We start from the raw sequence: 16601 nt of genomic DNA on the forward strand, positions 1-16601 counted from the left end.
GGGTATGGGATTTCTTTTCAGGGTGATGAAAATGTTCTAAAACAGATTGTGTTGATAGTTGCACAACTTTGTGAATATATTAAAAAGTGTTTAATTTTACAGTTTAAATGGGTCAATTGGGTGATGTGTGAATTGTATTTCAATAAAGCTGTTGTAAAATGTGTGTGTGTATCAGAATAGCAGACTTGGCCTTGCAGATTTTGAAACATGATAAAATAAGAGTTTTCAAAACCCACAGAGATTGAATTTAAAAACACAAAAATTGGGCTTCCCTGGTGGCGCAGTGGTTGAGAGTCCGCCTGCCGATGCAGGGGACACGGGTTCGTGCCCCGGTCTGGGAGGATCCCACGTGCCGTGGAGCGGCTGGGCCCGTGAGCCGTGGCTGTTGAGCCTGCGCGTCCGGAGCCTGTGCTCCGCAACGGGAGAGGCCACAACAGTGAGAGGCCCACATACCGCAAAAAAAAAAACAAAACACAAAAATTGATCAGAAACTGACATTCAGTTCGTAATGGTGAAGTTAAGGCAATGCAGAATCATCAAATGTCTCTGGATCATTAAAAATTAAATTACATCTGCTTAATACACATATAGAGTTTAATGTACCTCTTAGGGTCTTCTGAATCTTTTTAAAATTGACAATGAGTGAGTGAAATTAAGAACTCATTTAACTGGAATGCTGATATAAATAGCTCCATTCTCTAACCACTGTAACTCTAATTCTAAGCCACTTTTTACAACCTTATATACAAAGTTCTGCACAAGGGCTGAGGGAGGGAATTCCTTTTGGCAGCAAGCCAAAGGCCCGGGGTCCTACACCAGGTAGTGGTAGGAAGCCAGGAATATGTGTTTTTCTGTGTTGGTGACAAGCTGTTCTTACTCTTAATGATGGCTGGTTCTCCTCTCCCTTCCCCCCTTCTTAGTCAAAGACCTCCGTGCCCCTGGACTCCTTTTTCTCTCTGCTGACCAGTGAGCGAGTGGCAAAGCAGTTCCCAGTGATGACTGAGGCCATAACTCAGATTCGGGCTAAAGGTCTTCAGACTGCAGTCTTGAGCAATAATTTTTATCTTCCCAATGGGAAGAGCTTTTTGCCCCTGGACCGGAACCAGTTTGATGTGGTAAGCTCACAGTGATCCAGAATAATCCGAATCAAGTCTGTGTCCTTGCTTCAGGATGCAGCATTAATGCTGCCTCTCAGTAGGTCTTGAGTGAATGGGTTTTTTATTCACACACTTGACTCAGTTAGGATTAAACATAACAGGTGGGAAACGACTTATAAAATATCACTGAGCCCTTAGCAAGGTCAGTCATTTATGGGCTTTGATAACTGACTGAAACCTCAGCTTTAGAGACTCCCTTTCATTCTGGAGTCGAACCTTAGTCGTCAGATAACACATGCACTTTCGTCAGCCCTCACCTCTTAACGGGCCCTTCGACCTTTTCTCTTCAAAGATCAACCCCGTTGCCCTCTATTTCTATGGCATTAATCCTTAGACCAGTGCTGTGCAAACAAACCTACTGCAGTAAAGGAAATGTCCAGTATGGTTGCTACTAGTCACACATGGCTATTAAATACTTGAAATGTGGCTAGTGGCCCTGAGGAATTCTATTTCATTTCAACTTAAATGTAAATAATCACATATGGCTAGTGGCTACCGTATGGGACAGCACATGAAGGGCTAGACTATGAAAGTACCTGAGAAGATTCTGAGTCAGGAGGTGGTCTTCTGTGCCAGGAGGTTACTTCTGTGAAAGACTCCCCATTTCCCTAAGAGAAAGTATATCGTTATCCTGGGACAGATATGAATTACTGAATTATTGACTTGCTTAAACTTCATTTGGTTGGAAAACACATTCTCATTAAGCAGTGACTGTGTGCTGGGCACTGGCTAGGCATGAGGGGATACTGTGTTCAGTGTGACAGACACAAGCCCTGCCCTTTGGAATATGCATTTGCCATATTTCAGGTTGTCAGTCGCTACATGTGGCTAGTGACTACTATGTCGGACAGGACAGTATAGCGTTTCCATCACTGTAGAAAGTCCTATTGGATAGTGCTATTTTAGAACGTAAAATCTAGTTGGATTGACAGGCAGAAAACTCAGAGCACAAATATGGGAAATTAATGACCCAACCTAATGCTCTTTTCACCTCCCACCTCCTCATTCCTCCCTCTTCCCTCTGCACAGCTGCCTGGCTCCTTGCCCACTTTAATTGTTGGTTTCCCCGCTTGTCCACAGCACAGCCTTCCTCCAAGCATCCTCCCCTTCTGGTGCTCAGGGACCTCAGCCAGATTTGAATCCTGTCTTGCAGCTTGCTATAAGCAGTAGCTTTGATTCTCTGAACCTCAGTTTCCTCACCTGTAGTTCAGGAGTAGGAATTTTCTTTGTTTAGGGTAGCTGTGTGGATCCCAGAGTATAATGCATGCAAAGCACTTTACAGAGTGCCTGGCAGATAGGTAAGTATTCAATACATTGTAATTATTTTCAGAGATTCCTCCCCTCCAGTGTGGCTATGGGGATATATCTTCATCTGGACAAAATCAGTTGGCCAGGCTCATATTGGGCCCTTCAACTATGTAAGGACTTGTGAGCTTCTTTAAAACAATGGACTTGTTTATTCAGGCTTCACAGGCTCTCTGGTGTGTGCTTTTCAGATCCATTTTCATATTCTGTGTCTGCAGGAGACCTGGAGTTTTGAAAATCTGTTTCCTCAAGAGAAGGGTTTACATTTTTGTTCTCTAAAGCTATAAGGAACAAGTTATTTTGGTAGAAGTAAAGCTAATGGAACCATTCCTGTGATCCCCATCATCACTGGAGGCTGCTCCTGAACTTTTCAATGTCACAGAAATCTGTTTCTTCTGACGTGCATGTGGCTTTTAAATTTTGTTCATCTACTTTGTTTTTGGGTTTTTTTTTTTAGTATGGATGTTTTATGTCTGAAATTTTGCTTGTGTCCAGGTTTAAGCAATGGGTAATGTTTTTTTTGTTTTTTTTTTTTTTTTGTGGCTGCGTTGGGTCTTAGTTGTGGCACGTGGGCTTCTCTCTAGTTGTGGCACGTGGACTCCAGAGAGCACGGACTCAGTAGCTGCCACACGTGGGCTCTCTAGTTGTGGCACACAGGCTTAGTTGCCCTGTGGCATGTGCGATCTTAGTTCCCCGACCAGGGATCAAATCCATGTCCCCTGCATTGAGAGGCAGATTCTTAACCACTGGACCACCAGGGAAGTCCCCATCTACTTTGTTTTTTAAGTAAAAACTTTTACATTATTATTATTATTTTTTTTGTAAAGAACACACGATATAAGATTTACCATCCTAGGGGCTTCCCTGGTGGCACAGTGGTTAAGAATCTGCCTGCCAGTGTGGGGGACACAGGTTCGAGTTCTGGTCCAGGCAGATCCCACATGCCACGGAGCAACTAAGCCCGTGTGCCACAACTACTGAGCCTGCGTTCTAGAGCCCACGAGCCACACTACTGAGCCTGCGCGCCACAACTACTGAAGCCTGCGCACCTAGAGCCCGTGCTCCACAACAAGAGAAGCCACTGCAGTGAGAAGTCCGTGCGCCACAACGAAGAGTAGCCCCTGCTCACCGCAACTAGAGAACGCCCGTGTGCAGCAACGAAGACCCAACGCAGCCAAGAATAAATAAATAAATAAATTTATTTTTTAAGAAAAGTAAATAAAAAATGCTAATGTAGTACAATGAAACAAAAAAGATTTACCATCCTAGCCATTTTTAATTATACAGGACAGTAATTTTAGGTATATTCACATTGTTGTGAAACACAACCTCAGAAATTTTTCATCTGGCAAAATAGAACACAAGAAGTCCAGGGATCTTATCCAATTTAAATGTCAGGAATTTTTTCACTTCTGCAAATGTACTCACCTATGAGAGGAGGTGTCTGCTTGTCAGACTAGGCCCTGATCCCCAGGGTTTGCTCCCCCTCTCCTCTTGTGTCATCTGGCACAGCTGTGCTGCTTTCCTATCCCATGATGCCTTTATTGGTGTCTGAAACACCTGGCTTCTCTGCTACCCACTGTTGACATTTTCTTTAGAAGGAGCTTCTTTGTCTTCTTTTAGCTCATTCAGGTCCTTAGGAGACCAGGAAGAGTCAGTAACTTACTCAGAACATTCATTTGTCTGAAAAGGCAGTTCTTCTCTAACCTTGAACAATGGGAGTTTGGAGGAGAGGGAGGGGCCCTCAGGTTTGTCCTTGGTCTTGGAGAGCGAGGGTCGATTCAGGAGTGATTGAGGGAGTTAGTTCTATTCTTTGGGCAGACCAGAGGGTATTGGTTACAGGCCTCTATGGATGTTTTAGGCCTGCTCACAGGAGATCAAACCATGGGGACAGTGTCAGAGGACTTGGGGTTGCTGGATCAGAGGTAGCCTGCCTGACACTGAGACAGCTGTTTCAGGCTTCTCCTGAACCCTCAGCAGCACCCCACCAGTTCTGGATCAGATACAGGTTGAAGCAAGGCTGTCAGGATACAGGAGGCTCTTCGTGTGAAAGGGAACCATGTCTTTGCCACTGACGATCTCTTTGGTGTTAGCCCTCCTGTGGGATTTATCTATCTAGGCTGAGTACAGCTGTTTGTTTTTTAACTTCTGAAATATGGACATTAAAGTCGTATTTCTTTTATAACAGTAAACAGTGCCATCTTTCTGAGAAAATGGTGAAATACTTTCCCTAAAACTGAAACGTGCAGCTTTTCTTCTGTTCTGTGCATTCACAATACCTCACATTAGCAAACTGCTGTGTCATTTTGGAACACATTGAAGTTCACTGTTTCCCAGCTACCGTTAGGATAGGTAAGATGGCTGTTAGTGTTCCTGGTTTCCTGACGATGAACCTGAAGCCCATAGTACCCTCGCTGTTTGCACAAGGTCACCCACTGTGTCTGAACCAGAGCTTTGGTTTTCTGAGTCTTCCCTCAGGTTGTAACCCAGTATTTCCAAATCACTCCTCTTAAAAAAGCAACATCATTTTATATCATGACACTCTTAAGGTACTTGTTATAACAAATCTCCACTGCCTTCCTTCTGCTCTGCTTTTCAGAAAATATACTGGGTGTACGTGGGAACACCACTTTTAGGGACATTCATCTCTCCTTCCTGTCCCTCCCTCTCAGGTTGTGGAATCCTGCCTGGAAGGTGTCTGCAAGCCAGATGCCAGGATGTACAAGCTGTGCTTGGAGCGGCTAGGCCGGCAGCCTTCTGAGTCCATCTTTCTGGATGATCTTGGACCGAATCTAAAAGCAGCTGCCAGCCTTGGTATTCACACCATTAAGGTAAAGGTCACTGTTTTTCGAACCCCTGTTGTGCCCCAGGCACTAGTGTAAGCATGTCTATGCAGTCCTCTTACACTCATAGTTGCAGTTGCCTCTAGTGGTTTTCACCCATGCTGCCATAGTCTTTTTATTTTTTATTGCTTATGAAATCTAGGTGACTAGTCACTTGTATTTTCAATAGGAAGTAAGAAAAGAGTTATACAGGGAGGTGAACGGCAGGCTTAAGACATTTCGGGTGACAGTTCTGCTGGCCTGGTGATGCTGCTCTGGGTGGGGACCCAGCAGCTACCAGACACACGGGCCACCCCAATGCTTTGAAGCAGGAGAAGCCACGTTGGCGGCGGGGGTCTCTGTCCAGCTTTCTGCGTTTGGGTTTTCGTTATTAGCTGACGGGCCCATAGGGACAGAGTGGACACTACAGCACAATATTCTGCCCTCCTGGCACGAGGGAGTATCATTCACTCTTAACCGGCACTCTTCCCAGCAGATAAGAAAGCTTAATGTGGTTAGGAATTAAATGGGAGGAGGAAACTCATTCTGAGGCTTTCTCGTGAGCTGACTCCCCTGGCTGCAAAGTCCTTGCTCAGAGAACTGACTTCTTCTATATTTCCCTCTAAGAAAGTACCCTCTTAGAGAACAGGCAGGAGGGTGGGGCAGGGTTGACTGGGCGTCCATGTTCAATATTCTCTGTGAAACCAGGTTCATGACCCAGAGACTGCAGTAAAGGAACTGGAAACTCTTTTGGGTTTTCCGTTGAGAATGGCTGTTCCAAACACTCGCCCGGTGAGAAAGACGATGGAAATTCCCAAGGACTCCTTGGAGAAGCACCTCAAAGACTTACTGGGGACCCAAGTCACAGGTAGTTAAGCTTCTGCATTTTGGTAAAGGCTAGGCTTTCAGTCTGGTTCACACTTTCAGTTCTTAGCGGAATATGCTGGAGACAACGATGCCATGTGGTGAAGAAAAGAGCCAGTGCGCTCAGTGAGCCCAGTGGACCCGAGTGCTGCTCTGTTTTGCTTGGAAAAAAAGCACTGACTTCCTTGTTTATGGATCCCCAAAGTGTACTTGGCCCTTGTTCCATGTGAGAGTGTGGTGTGGCAGCAGTCGCCTGCAGAGGGCTGTCCCGGAGGAGAGGAACTTGCAGTATGTGCCCAGGGGTATTTGAGTGTTTTGAGATGACAGCCTGTTTAGTGAAGGTGACTTAAAAGTTGCACGAATTTAAAATGTGACAAGCTGTCTCTGTCTCTTCAGAGGAACCTCTAGCTCCTTCTTCACATTCCACCCTCAGAAAAACAGGTGCCTCATGACCTTTTTCGTTTTAAATTTATTTTATTAAAGTATAGTTGCATGAACGTTTGAAGAAATTTCTACCTGGTGATAAAGTTTGATCCTTGAAAGTACGTTTTTTTAAATTTCATTAATTTTTTTATACAGCAGGTTCTTATTAGTCATCCATTTTATACATATTCATGTATATATGTCCATCCCAATCTCCCAGTTCATCCCACCACAGCCCCCCCACCCCCTGCCACTTTCCCCCCTCGGCGTCCATACGTGTGTTCTCTACTTCTGTGCCTCTATTTCTGCCCTGCAAACCGGTTCATCTGTACCATTTGACAGTACTCTCTGTATGCAGCTTCGCATGAGGACTTTTTCCAGTGATGGGATTGTTCTTAGAGCCTCTGCAAAGCCGAGGGACCCTTTCTGATGAGGCCAGCTAAGTCAGGCGAACTCCCATTTCCTGCGAATCTGTGTGTAGAGTTCATGTCATTGTGAAGACTAGGGCTAATTAGGCCGTTTCTGCAGGGCAGCCTCAGAGCTTAGCCTGCTGGGGTGGGAAACGCGTCTCCTGAAAGCCGCGTTGGCTCGAGCTGCAGGCCTCTGCATAGCTCCTTCCAGCTGTCCCATCAGTGTCAGGCGTGGTGTGGCCGAGTATGGGGTGAGGGGCACACCTTTCAAGTGAGGGCACTTTTCATCCTCGGCTTCAAGCATTCCATTTAGCAAGACGGGTTTCCAGGACTGTGCTTGTGTTCTACCAACAGGACTAAAAACCTTTTCCTTACGGAGCAGCAGTTGGCAGGAAGGACAAAGCTGGACACCTGCCCAAGGGGAAAACTGTCGTGTAGATCCAGCGGCCTTTGCCGCACCGTAGTGTGATGTTCTGGCCTCGAGCTGGAGGTGGGGGGCGGGGGTGCCTGGGACGCAGTCACGTCGGGTACCCCGGGAGGAGCTGCTTTCCTTACAGTGCATTCCAAATCAGGGCGCTCTGCATCCGTATGCGGCACTCGTTAGAAAGAAAGAATGTCTGTCCGCATTTGTCCTCCAGAGCTGGTGTGAGTTTTCCTTGCTTTCAAACTTGCAGGCCCACTGGAACTCCTTCAGTTTGATCACGGGCAGTCAAATCCCACCTACTACGTCAGACTGGCTAAACATCAGCTGGTTCTGAGGAAGAAGCCACCAGGGACACTGCTCCCATCCGCGCATGCAATAGAGAGGGAGTTCAGGTAAATTCTCAGAGCTGGGGGCGTGCTCGCCGTCCCCGGCCTCCGCAGCCCAGCCCCTGAGCTGGCCAATCAGCACTCCATTAAAGTGCCTTGAGACATTTAAATTACAAGTATGACTCTCCAAAATTATTTCTGATAAGAACATGTCACCTAATTTTATTCAGGAGCTTGTTTTCTCTTTTCTCTACCTAAACCTCTAGGAGACTAGACTTTTTTTGAGCCTCTATTAAGTGGGGTCATAGCCCAAGGAGGCATGGCCGTGAGTTGATAGTTATTGAAACCTGGGGTTCCTTATATGAATCCCTCTAATTTTATGTATGTTTGATATTTTTCATAATAAAATGTTTCAAACAATAAATGTATTACAACCCATGCAAAATAAAATCTTTTGCCTTGTGAATAGGAAAATTTAAACACAGTAGGTTGAAAAACACTAGCTTCAGACTCTTGGACAGTGAGTGGCAGTGCGATGACTGGACTCCAGAGTGGGGCTTCCTCTCCTGGACGGCTTTCTCTTCCTCTTCCTCCTTCCTTCCAGCCTATCATGTTCTGCAGAAGGAAAGTTGCAGAGAGTAGTAAGGAAAATGTGATTTCGGCTCCTGGCCTCTTCTTTCTCACCATTTACTGTCTCTCCTCTGACTTTTTGGTTTCTTGAATCTGACTTCTCTAAGTGTTACGGGGACTGATGACTGACAGTTATGAAGCCTTCAGGAAAAAACCTGTAGCTATTCGTGAGCATTCATAAATGTGCCCCTGTGATAGTGAGTGTGTGCTTGTAGAAGAGAAACCCTGAAATGTAAAACTCCCACTGTCTCTGTGCATCCTGCTTGTGAACTCTCACCAACTTCCTAGCGTACTGAGGAATTCTGGAGTGTTAGAAGGACATCGAAAAATCCAAGAATGCACAGAATTTCCATTTTAGTAAAGGGATAACATGTGCATTTGAAGATGAAATGTGTATGGTATCTGCTTATAAAATGCCAAATCAAATTTGGAAAACTGTTTGGGAAAACAGTATAACATAATTTATAAAAACCTCAGGGCAGTCATACTTTTATCCCTAATAATTCCAATAGGGGATCTCTCTTTTAAAAAATAGTTCTAAATAGGGAGAAAAGCTTTATGCATTAATATGCTCACTGCAGTGTAGTTTATAATAAAAAAATTGGAAACCTACAGGTACAATAAATGAGTAATGATTATGCAAACCTTGGTATTTCTGCTTGTTGGAACAATAACATAATAGTAATAGCTAACATTTACTGAGTGTTTAGTATGTGTCAGGCACTAAATAAATGCTTTGAATATATTGTTAATTCAAACCATTCTCACAACTCCCTGATATGGTCCTATTATGATCTCCATTTTATAGATGAGGACAGTGAAGCTTAAAGAAGTTAAGCAACATGACTAGTGACACACATCTAGTATGTGAGTGATGGAGTCTGGCTTCACACCCAGGGCTGGTAGGATTCCATACCCCAGTCTTAATGATTATGCTATTATTGCAGCCAATAAAAGGATGCCTATAATAAAATTAAAATGTGTATAATAAATTTTTTTTTCCTTTTCGGCCGCCCATTGTGCCTTGGGGATCTTAGTTCTCCAACCAGGGACTGAACCCAGGCCATGGCAGTGAAAGTGCCGAGTCCTAACCACTGGACCACCAGGGGACTCTGCCAAAAAATAAAATTTTAATGTAGCAAAAACAGATACAAACTGTTTGTATCTGTCTTTTGCATATGTCTTAACTATGTTTTTTGTAAAGACTTGTACATTGAAACAAAAATATCGGAAAGGAACACACCAAAATGTTTACCCTGGTCATGTTTGCGTTTGTTAGTACAAATTGTAAGTGACAGAAACCCACCTAGCCTGACTTAAGTATTCAAAAAAAAGAAAGGAGGAGAAGTGGTAACATGTATTGGCTTCATTATCTAAACCTTTCAGTTATGGCTGGATCCAGGGCCCCAAATAATGTCACCAGGACCCATTCATTCTCTCTCTCCATCTCTCAACACTTCTCTCCTTGATAACCACAGTGAACGTTCCAGCATATCTCCTGAGATTGACTCGTTGGCCCAATATGGGTCACAGCTTTGTTCCTGAACCAATCTCTGTGGTCAGGAGGATGCATTATTCAGATTGGCCAAATCTGGGTCTTGTGCTCAACCCTGGAATCAGGATTGAGTCACTCTCACCCAAACCATGTGAACCTACAGTGGGGGAGAGCTGTTTCCCAAAGGAATGTCTAGGTATTACTATCAGAACATGAAAAGGGGAAAGGACAGCAGGCAGCCAAAAGCAGGAGCCAGTTATTGGTGATAAGACCGACTAATTATTTTTCTATTTAAAAAAATTCATTCCTTAATGTTTCATAGAATTTATCGGTAAACCCATCGGGCCTGGAGGTTTTTTAGGAAAAGTTTTTTTTTTTTTATAGTATGTCATTTAAAAAAATTTTTTTTATTGGAGTATAATTGCTTAACAATGGTGTGTTAGTTTCTGCTTTATAACAAAATGAATCAGTTATACATATACATATGCTCCCATATCTCTTCCCTCTTGCGTCTCCCTCCCACCCTCCCTATCCCACAGGAAAAGTTTTCTGATTATGGGTTTGATGTAATAAATATTGGGTTATTCAGGTATTTTATTTTGTCTTGCCTTAGTTTTGGTAAATTGTAATTTGCAAGGAATTTGTACATTTATTAAAATATATAAAATTATATTATAAAATATATAAAGTTATATATGTCCATTTCGTGTTAACAGTTGAATTTATTGTTCAAAATATTCCCTTACTGTTTTTTTTTTAATTTATTTTTGGCTCTGTTGGGTCTTCGTTGTTGCACGTGGGCTTTCTCTAGTTGCGGCGAGCAGGAGCTACTCTTCGTTGCGGTGCGCATGCTTCTTATTGCGGTGGCTTCTCTTGTTGCGGAGCATGGGCTCTGGGTGCGCAGGCTTCGGTAGTTGTGGCACACAGGCTCAACAGTTGTGGCTCACGGGCTCTAGAGCAGAGGCTCAGTAGTTGTGGCGCACGGGTTTAGTTGCTCCGCGGCATGTGGGATCTTCCCGGACCAGGGCTTGAGCCCATGTCCCCTGCACTGGCCGGCGGATTCTTAACCACTGCGCCACCAGGGAAGTCCTCCCTTACTGTCCTTTTAATGTATGTAGGATCTGTAGTGATTTCCCATCTTTACCATTCCTGCTGTGGATTGACAGTATTTTATCTCTCTTTCTTTCATCAGTCTACCTAGGACTTTATCATTGTGTTGATAATTTAAAAGAACAAATGTTTAGTTTTGTTAATTTTTCTGTGGTTTATTTTCTATTTCATTTAGTTCTGCTCTGAGCTTTATTTCTTTCCATCTTCTTACTGTGGGTGTATTTTTACCTTCTTAGGTGTAACCTTAGGCCATTGATTTAACATCTTCCTTCTTTTCTAATATGAGCTTTCAAAGTTATAAATTACTTTGTAAGCACATATGCATCCCACAAATTTTGACATGTGTTTTTATTATTATTATTACAGTTTGAAATATTTTCTCATGTCCCTTGTGATTTCTTCTTTGACCCATGACTTATATGGAAGTGTGTTGTTTAACTTCCAAATATTTGGGCTTTTTCTAGCTATCACATAGTAACAATTTCTCGTTTAATTCTATTTAGGTCTTAGAAATACTCTGTAAGATTTTGATACTTGGGGCTTCCCTGGTGGTGCAGTGGTTAAGAATCCACCTGCCTAATGCAAGAGACACGGGTTCAAGCCCTGGTCTGGGAAGATCCCACATGCCACGGAGCAGCTAAGCCCATGCACCACAGCAACTGAGCCTGCGCTCCTAGAGCCCGTGAGCCACAACTACTGAGCCCGTGCAACCAGAGCCCGAGCTCTGCAACAAGAGAAGCCACTGCAGTGAGAAGCCCGCGCACCACGACGAAGAGTAGCCCCCGCTCGCCACAACTAGAGAAAGCCGCACGCAGCAACGAAGACCCAATGCAGCCAAAAATAATAAATAAATAAATAAATAAATTTATTTAAAAAAAAAAGATTTTGATACTTAGAAATTTATTAGGACTTATTTTATAGACCAGTACGTGATATATCTTGGTGAATATACTGTGTGCACTCTAAAAGAATGTGTATCCTGCAGTGTCTGTGTGAGTGTTACACGAATGTCCATCAGGTCAGGTTGGCTGGTAGTGTTGTTCAGATCTGTGTCTTACTGACTTTTTCTAGTTAGTGTAGTTTTGATAAAGTCAGTTACTGATAAAGGCATTTTACAGTCTCAGCTATGATTGTGAGTTTGTCCGTTTCTATCTTTCATTCTGATAATTTTTACTTTAGGTATTTTTGAAGCTCTTTTATTAGGCACATACACATTTTTTATTTACTTTTGTAATCTGAAGTATAGTTGATTTAATGTTGTGTTTTAATTTCTGCTATACAGCAAAGTGACTCAGTTATAAATATATATATTCTTTTTTATGCCGTATTTTATATATATATATATATATATATATTCTTTTTCATATTCTTTTCCCTAATGGTTTATCACAGGATATTGAATATAGTTCCCTGTGCTATACAGTAGGACCTTGTTGTTTAAGGCACATACACATTTATGATTGTAATATCTTCCTGGTGAATTAACTCTTGTATTGTTTTGAAATGTCCCTTTTTATCTCTGGTAGTCCTCTTTGCCTTAAGGTCTCTTTTTCTAATATTGATATAGCTATACCAGCTTTCTTATGCTTACCAATTGCATGGAACTTCCCTTTCCATCCTTTCATATTTTGTTTTATTTATTTATTTCTATCTATGTTTTTATATTTAAAGCATGTCCCTTATAGACAGTATATTAAGTCTTGCTTTTGAACCCAGTAGGACAACTTCTGTCTTTTAATTGGAATGTTTACTCTAATAAATTTAGTGTAATTATCAGTATGTTTGACTCAGGTCTATAATTTTGCTGTTTGATCTTTGTCCCATTTGTCTTTTGTTCTCCTTGCCTTTTTGCCTTCTTGGGTCAATTGAAATTTTTAAATTTTAGCATTCCATTTTAACTTCTGCATGTAAAATTTTTAAATCAAAAAATAATTTCAAGAATATCCAGTCATCTCATTCAGCAGTGTCTCTCATTTTCCTTTGTTCTGGCAGGATAATGAAAGCCCTCGCGAATGCTGGAGTCCCCGTCCCCAAAGTTCTTGACCTCTGTGAAGATTCAAGGTAATGTTCAGATTTATTTTTTCTATTGTGTATTCAAGCTACAGAAGAGAAAAGTCCTTATGCTAACTCACATTCCAGTTTCCTAGAGTAAAGACAAGTAAAATTTGGGTAGGAGAGAAAAGAGATTTTATAGTAACCTCCCCTAGAAGTTCACAGATCTTTAAGTTATCCTGAAAGATAAATGCCTGCTTTCGTGAGAATTGATAGGAAATATCTTTTCTAACATTTAAAAAATATATGTCCATCTAGCTTCATGTTGCTTGTTTTAATTAATTTTTTTTATTGTGGGCCTTCTAAACTGTTTTTGAATTGCTTTATAATATGCTTTCTGAGTCTGTCTCTTTTTTCCCAATTTTTTTAATTATGAAAATTTCAAAACATACACAGAAGTTGAAAGAAGAAAAAATAGTACAGTGGGCACCCATTTACACTTCATCTAGATGAAAACATTTGTTAACATTTTGCCACATTTGCTTTCTATGTATATGTATATATGTGTAGGTGTATATATGTGAATAGGTGTATTATATAAAATAATTTTATAGAAATAGTTAATTATATATAACATTTTTCTAAAAATGTTTTATAACATAATTTAATAAGTTTATTAAATAATTATATAATTATTTTGTAAGTTAATAAGTATATCTTTTATGTATGTATATAAATTATTATTCACTGAACCTTTTGAAATAAGTTTCAGGCAGCATACATCTTCTAAGAATAAAGACATTTTCTTTCATAACCACAGCAATATTACATTTAAGATAATTAAAAATAATTTAATAATATAATTTAATATCTAGGCCATGTTCAAGTCAGGATGAATAGTTATAATAGTAGAATTTTCAAAACAACTTTTCAGAGTACTAAACTGATTTCGAGTAGTGACAAAAAGATGGATTAATGACATTTTGGTGTGTCACCTTAATACTTTGGGGTGTTGTATATGCCATTCATACCACTGGATAATGATGAAAATAACATCAATAACAAGAAGGGATACTTATCCAACTCTCACTGAAGCCAGAAACATATGCCAGGCATTCCCTATGTATTTGCTCCCTTAATTCTTATAACTATCCTTTGAAGCGTTATAGATTTAAAAAAAACAAAGCTCAGAGAGCTTTAATATGTTTCTCAGGATCACACTGCTAGGAAGGGCAGAGGTGGCACTTAAGCCTGGTTCTCTGACTCCAAATCCCCCTCTCAACGTGCTGCTTTCCTGTATTATCACACTTAATCCCATTCCGACGGCTTCTACAAGTGGACCAAAGAGAAGAGAGGCATGCTGGCAAGGAAGTGTAGACAGGGATGTGTGTGTGTGGATTGGTTTGGGGAGGGAGTACCTCTAACCCCTGTGCTTATGTGCAAAGGAAAAAGGAAGTTTCCAGTACTCTGGATCCGAACTCCCACCCAGCACTCAAAGCTTACACACAGGACAGAGCAGTGCCACGACTAACAGCCTGCCACATCATGGGCCACTGAAACACCCTGTCTGTGTCCCTGCTAGGGTCATCGGCACCCCCTTCTATCTGATGGAGTACTGCCCGGGCCTCATCTACAAAGACCCCTCTCTGCCAGGCTTGGAGCCCAGCCAGAGGCGGGCCATCTACACTGCCATGAACAGAGTCTTGTGCAAGATTCACAGTGTGGACCTCAAGGCCGCAGGCCTAGAAGACTATGGGAAACACGGTGAGCACGGGGCCGCTTGTCTTCTGTGCTGATGTTTCCTCACTGGTGCCTCTGCTTTCATGATTTCCATGGTACCAAGGTTTTAAGGCACCACTGGTAAATGTGAGGTGGGCTTGTTAGCTTCCTACTTGGAAATCCACTTTCATTTTAGTATAAGTGTCACTTACCTAGGTGTTTTGTCCTGAGATAAATCCCTTCATGGACTACAGAATCTCTCTTCCCTGAAACTTTTATCTCACTGTATCATTTAAATCTTTTTTTTTTTTCGATACTGGCCAAAAGTACTTAAGATACATATTTTCTTCTCCATTTTTCACCATTTCCTCTAAATATTTTTTACAATATTTAGAGGAAATATTTAGGGATATATTTTTTAAATGCCGTTATGCCAAGGTATTTGTTTGTATAATTTGTCTCTGTTTTCTTCTTTCTTTTTTTAAAAAAATGTCTGAGAGTTCCAGTTGGTCCTCATCCTTGGAAGAAGCACTTGGTATTGTCAGGTTTTCCCTTTTCCTTTTTTCTAGAAGTCAGTTGTATTGAAATGTAGCATTTTACGAATGTTGACAAATGCACACACTTTTATAGCCACCATCACCATTGTCTTCATGCTTTTGCATGCAGAAACTTTAGCATGAGCCAAAGAGTTTCACTTTGTCTGCCCTGCAGCATTCAAGATTATCTGACTCTCAACCAGTGTGCATTGTTGACCATGGTCAAAAAGAATCTCTCAAATAAGCTGTATTTTGTTCTTTCTCTGCTTTTAACCAAAATGTGCCTGTTTTCTCTAGGACCATATCAAAGGCTGCAGTATGTGTCTAAAGTACATCAACTTCCTGACACATTTCTACCAAGTTACCTAAAATTCTGTCATTCCATAGGCACGTGATCTGAGTTCTCAAAACTAACCATTTGAGAAACTTTGCTACCACAGAGCAGGCTTGCTGACTTCACAGCCCCAATTGAGGGAGTTCTTCACCCCCTCCATACGCAGCCTGATCCATATCATGCACTAACCTGTTGACCAGAGTTACCAGGTTAGTGGGGCTCCCCTCCATCTTGGTGGTGTCATTGGAAAATATTTACAGTAAAAATTTATTTGTTGTTTATCCAAAATTCCAGTTTAACTGAGCATCCTCTATTTTATCTGGGAGCCCTAGTTACCAGTAAAAGGGTCAGCAGGCAAAGACCATAGATGTTGCCTATATTGAGCCATTGTTTCAGAGTGGAAAGAGCCCTAGACCAGAAGTCAGGTGCTTATTTGTGGGGTGACCTTGGGCAAGTCCCATTACTCTGTTACAGTTTTCTCAACAGTAAAGGTTCAGTAAAAAAAACCCACAAAATTTAAAAAACCCTGCCCTGCCCGCCTCACAGTGCTGATGTGAAAAGCAAAGGAGATGGCACCTGTCCTAGTGTTTTGAATGGAGATAAAGCCTCTGTCACATGAAGCAATGGGCAATGTGACATCCCATGCCGCAGTGGAGAGAGAGCAGCTTAAGGAGGCCTCTCCCATGTGCTGAGTGGATCCTCTGCCTTTTATTTTTAAAGTAGACTGTTTTGATGCACTTTCCACTGGCGTGTTAGTTTGACAAAGAGACAAAGCAGAAATCTGGTGTGATTCTATATGACTCAGTGTCAGCCTCCTAGGCCGCAGGCTGTATTTGGAGCCTTATCTCATAAAGCAGCTTCCTCAAATTTCACATTCACTGATCCAGTTTACAGGGGCATCAGATCTTCCTTTTCTTCTCAAGTTATGTCAGGAACCCAGCTGCTGCGTGGGGCATTGGCTATATATAGATAGTACACCATTTGTGTAAAATTGGTATATTTGAATAAATTTAAATGTTTATTTGCACACGTGAAGATATCTCCAAAAGGATGC

The 16601-nt window shown here is 41.8% G+C and overlaps 1 protein-coding gene across 6 annotated transcripts in view; it reads left to right on the forward strand.

The window, feature by feature from the left end:
- Positions 1 to 16601, forward strand: part of ACAD10 (acyl-CoA dehydrogenase family member 10) — a 51180-nt gene that overhangs the window by 10384 nt on the left and 24195 nt on the right. For all 6 annotated transcript variants that reach the window (XR_014017341.1, XR_014017342.1, XM_081252641.1 and 3 more), the window contains exons 4-9: positions 921 to 1115; positions 5135 to 5293; positions 5993 to 6152; positions 7656 to 7797; positions 12959 to 13027; positions 14541 to 14722. Coding sequence is in view for 4 of the 6 variants with exons in the window: in XM_081252641.1 (XP_081108767.1) it covers positions 921 to 1115; positions 5135 to 5293; positions 5993 to 6152; positions 7656 to 7797; positions 12959 to 13027; positions 14541 to 14722 (907 nt within the window). In the remaining 2 variants the exon portion in view is untranslated. The remainder of the gene's footprint in view (positions 1 to 920; positions 1116 to 5134; positions 5294 to 5992; positions 6153 to 7655; positions 7798 to 12958; positions 13028 to 14540; positions 14723 to 16601) is intronic.

This window comes from Mesoplodon bidens (assembly GCF_964165515.1).
Source record: "Mesoplodon bidens genome assembly, chromosome: 13".
In the NCBI taxonomy this organism is placed as follows: Eukaryota; Metazoa; Chordata; class Mammalia; order Artiodactyla; family Ziphiidae; genus Mesoplodon; species Mesoplodon bidens.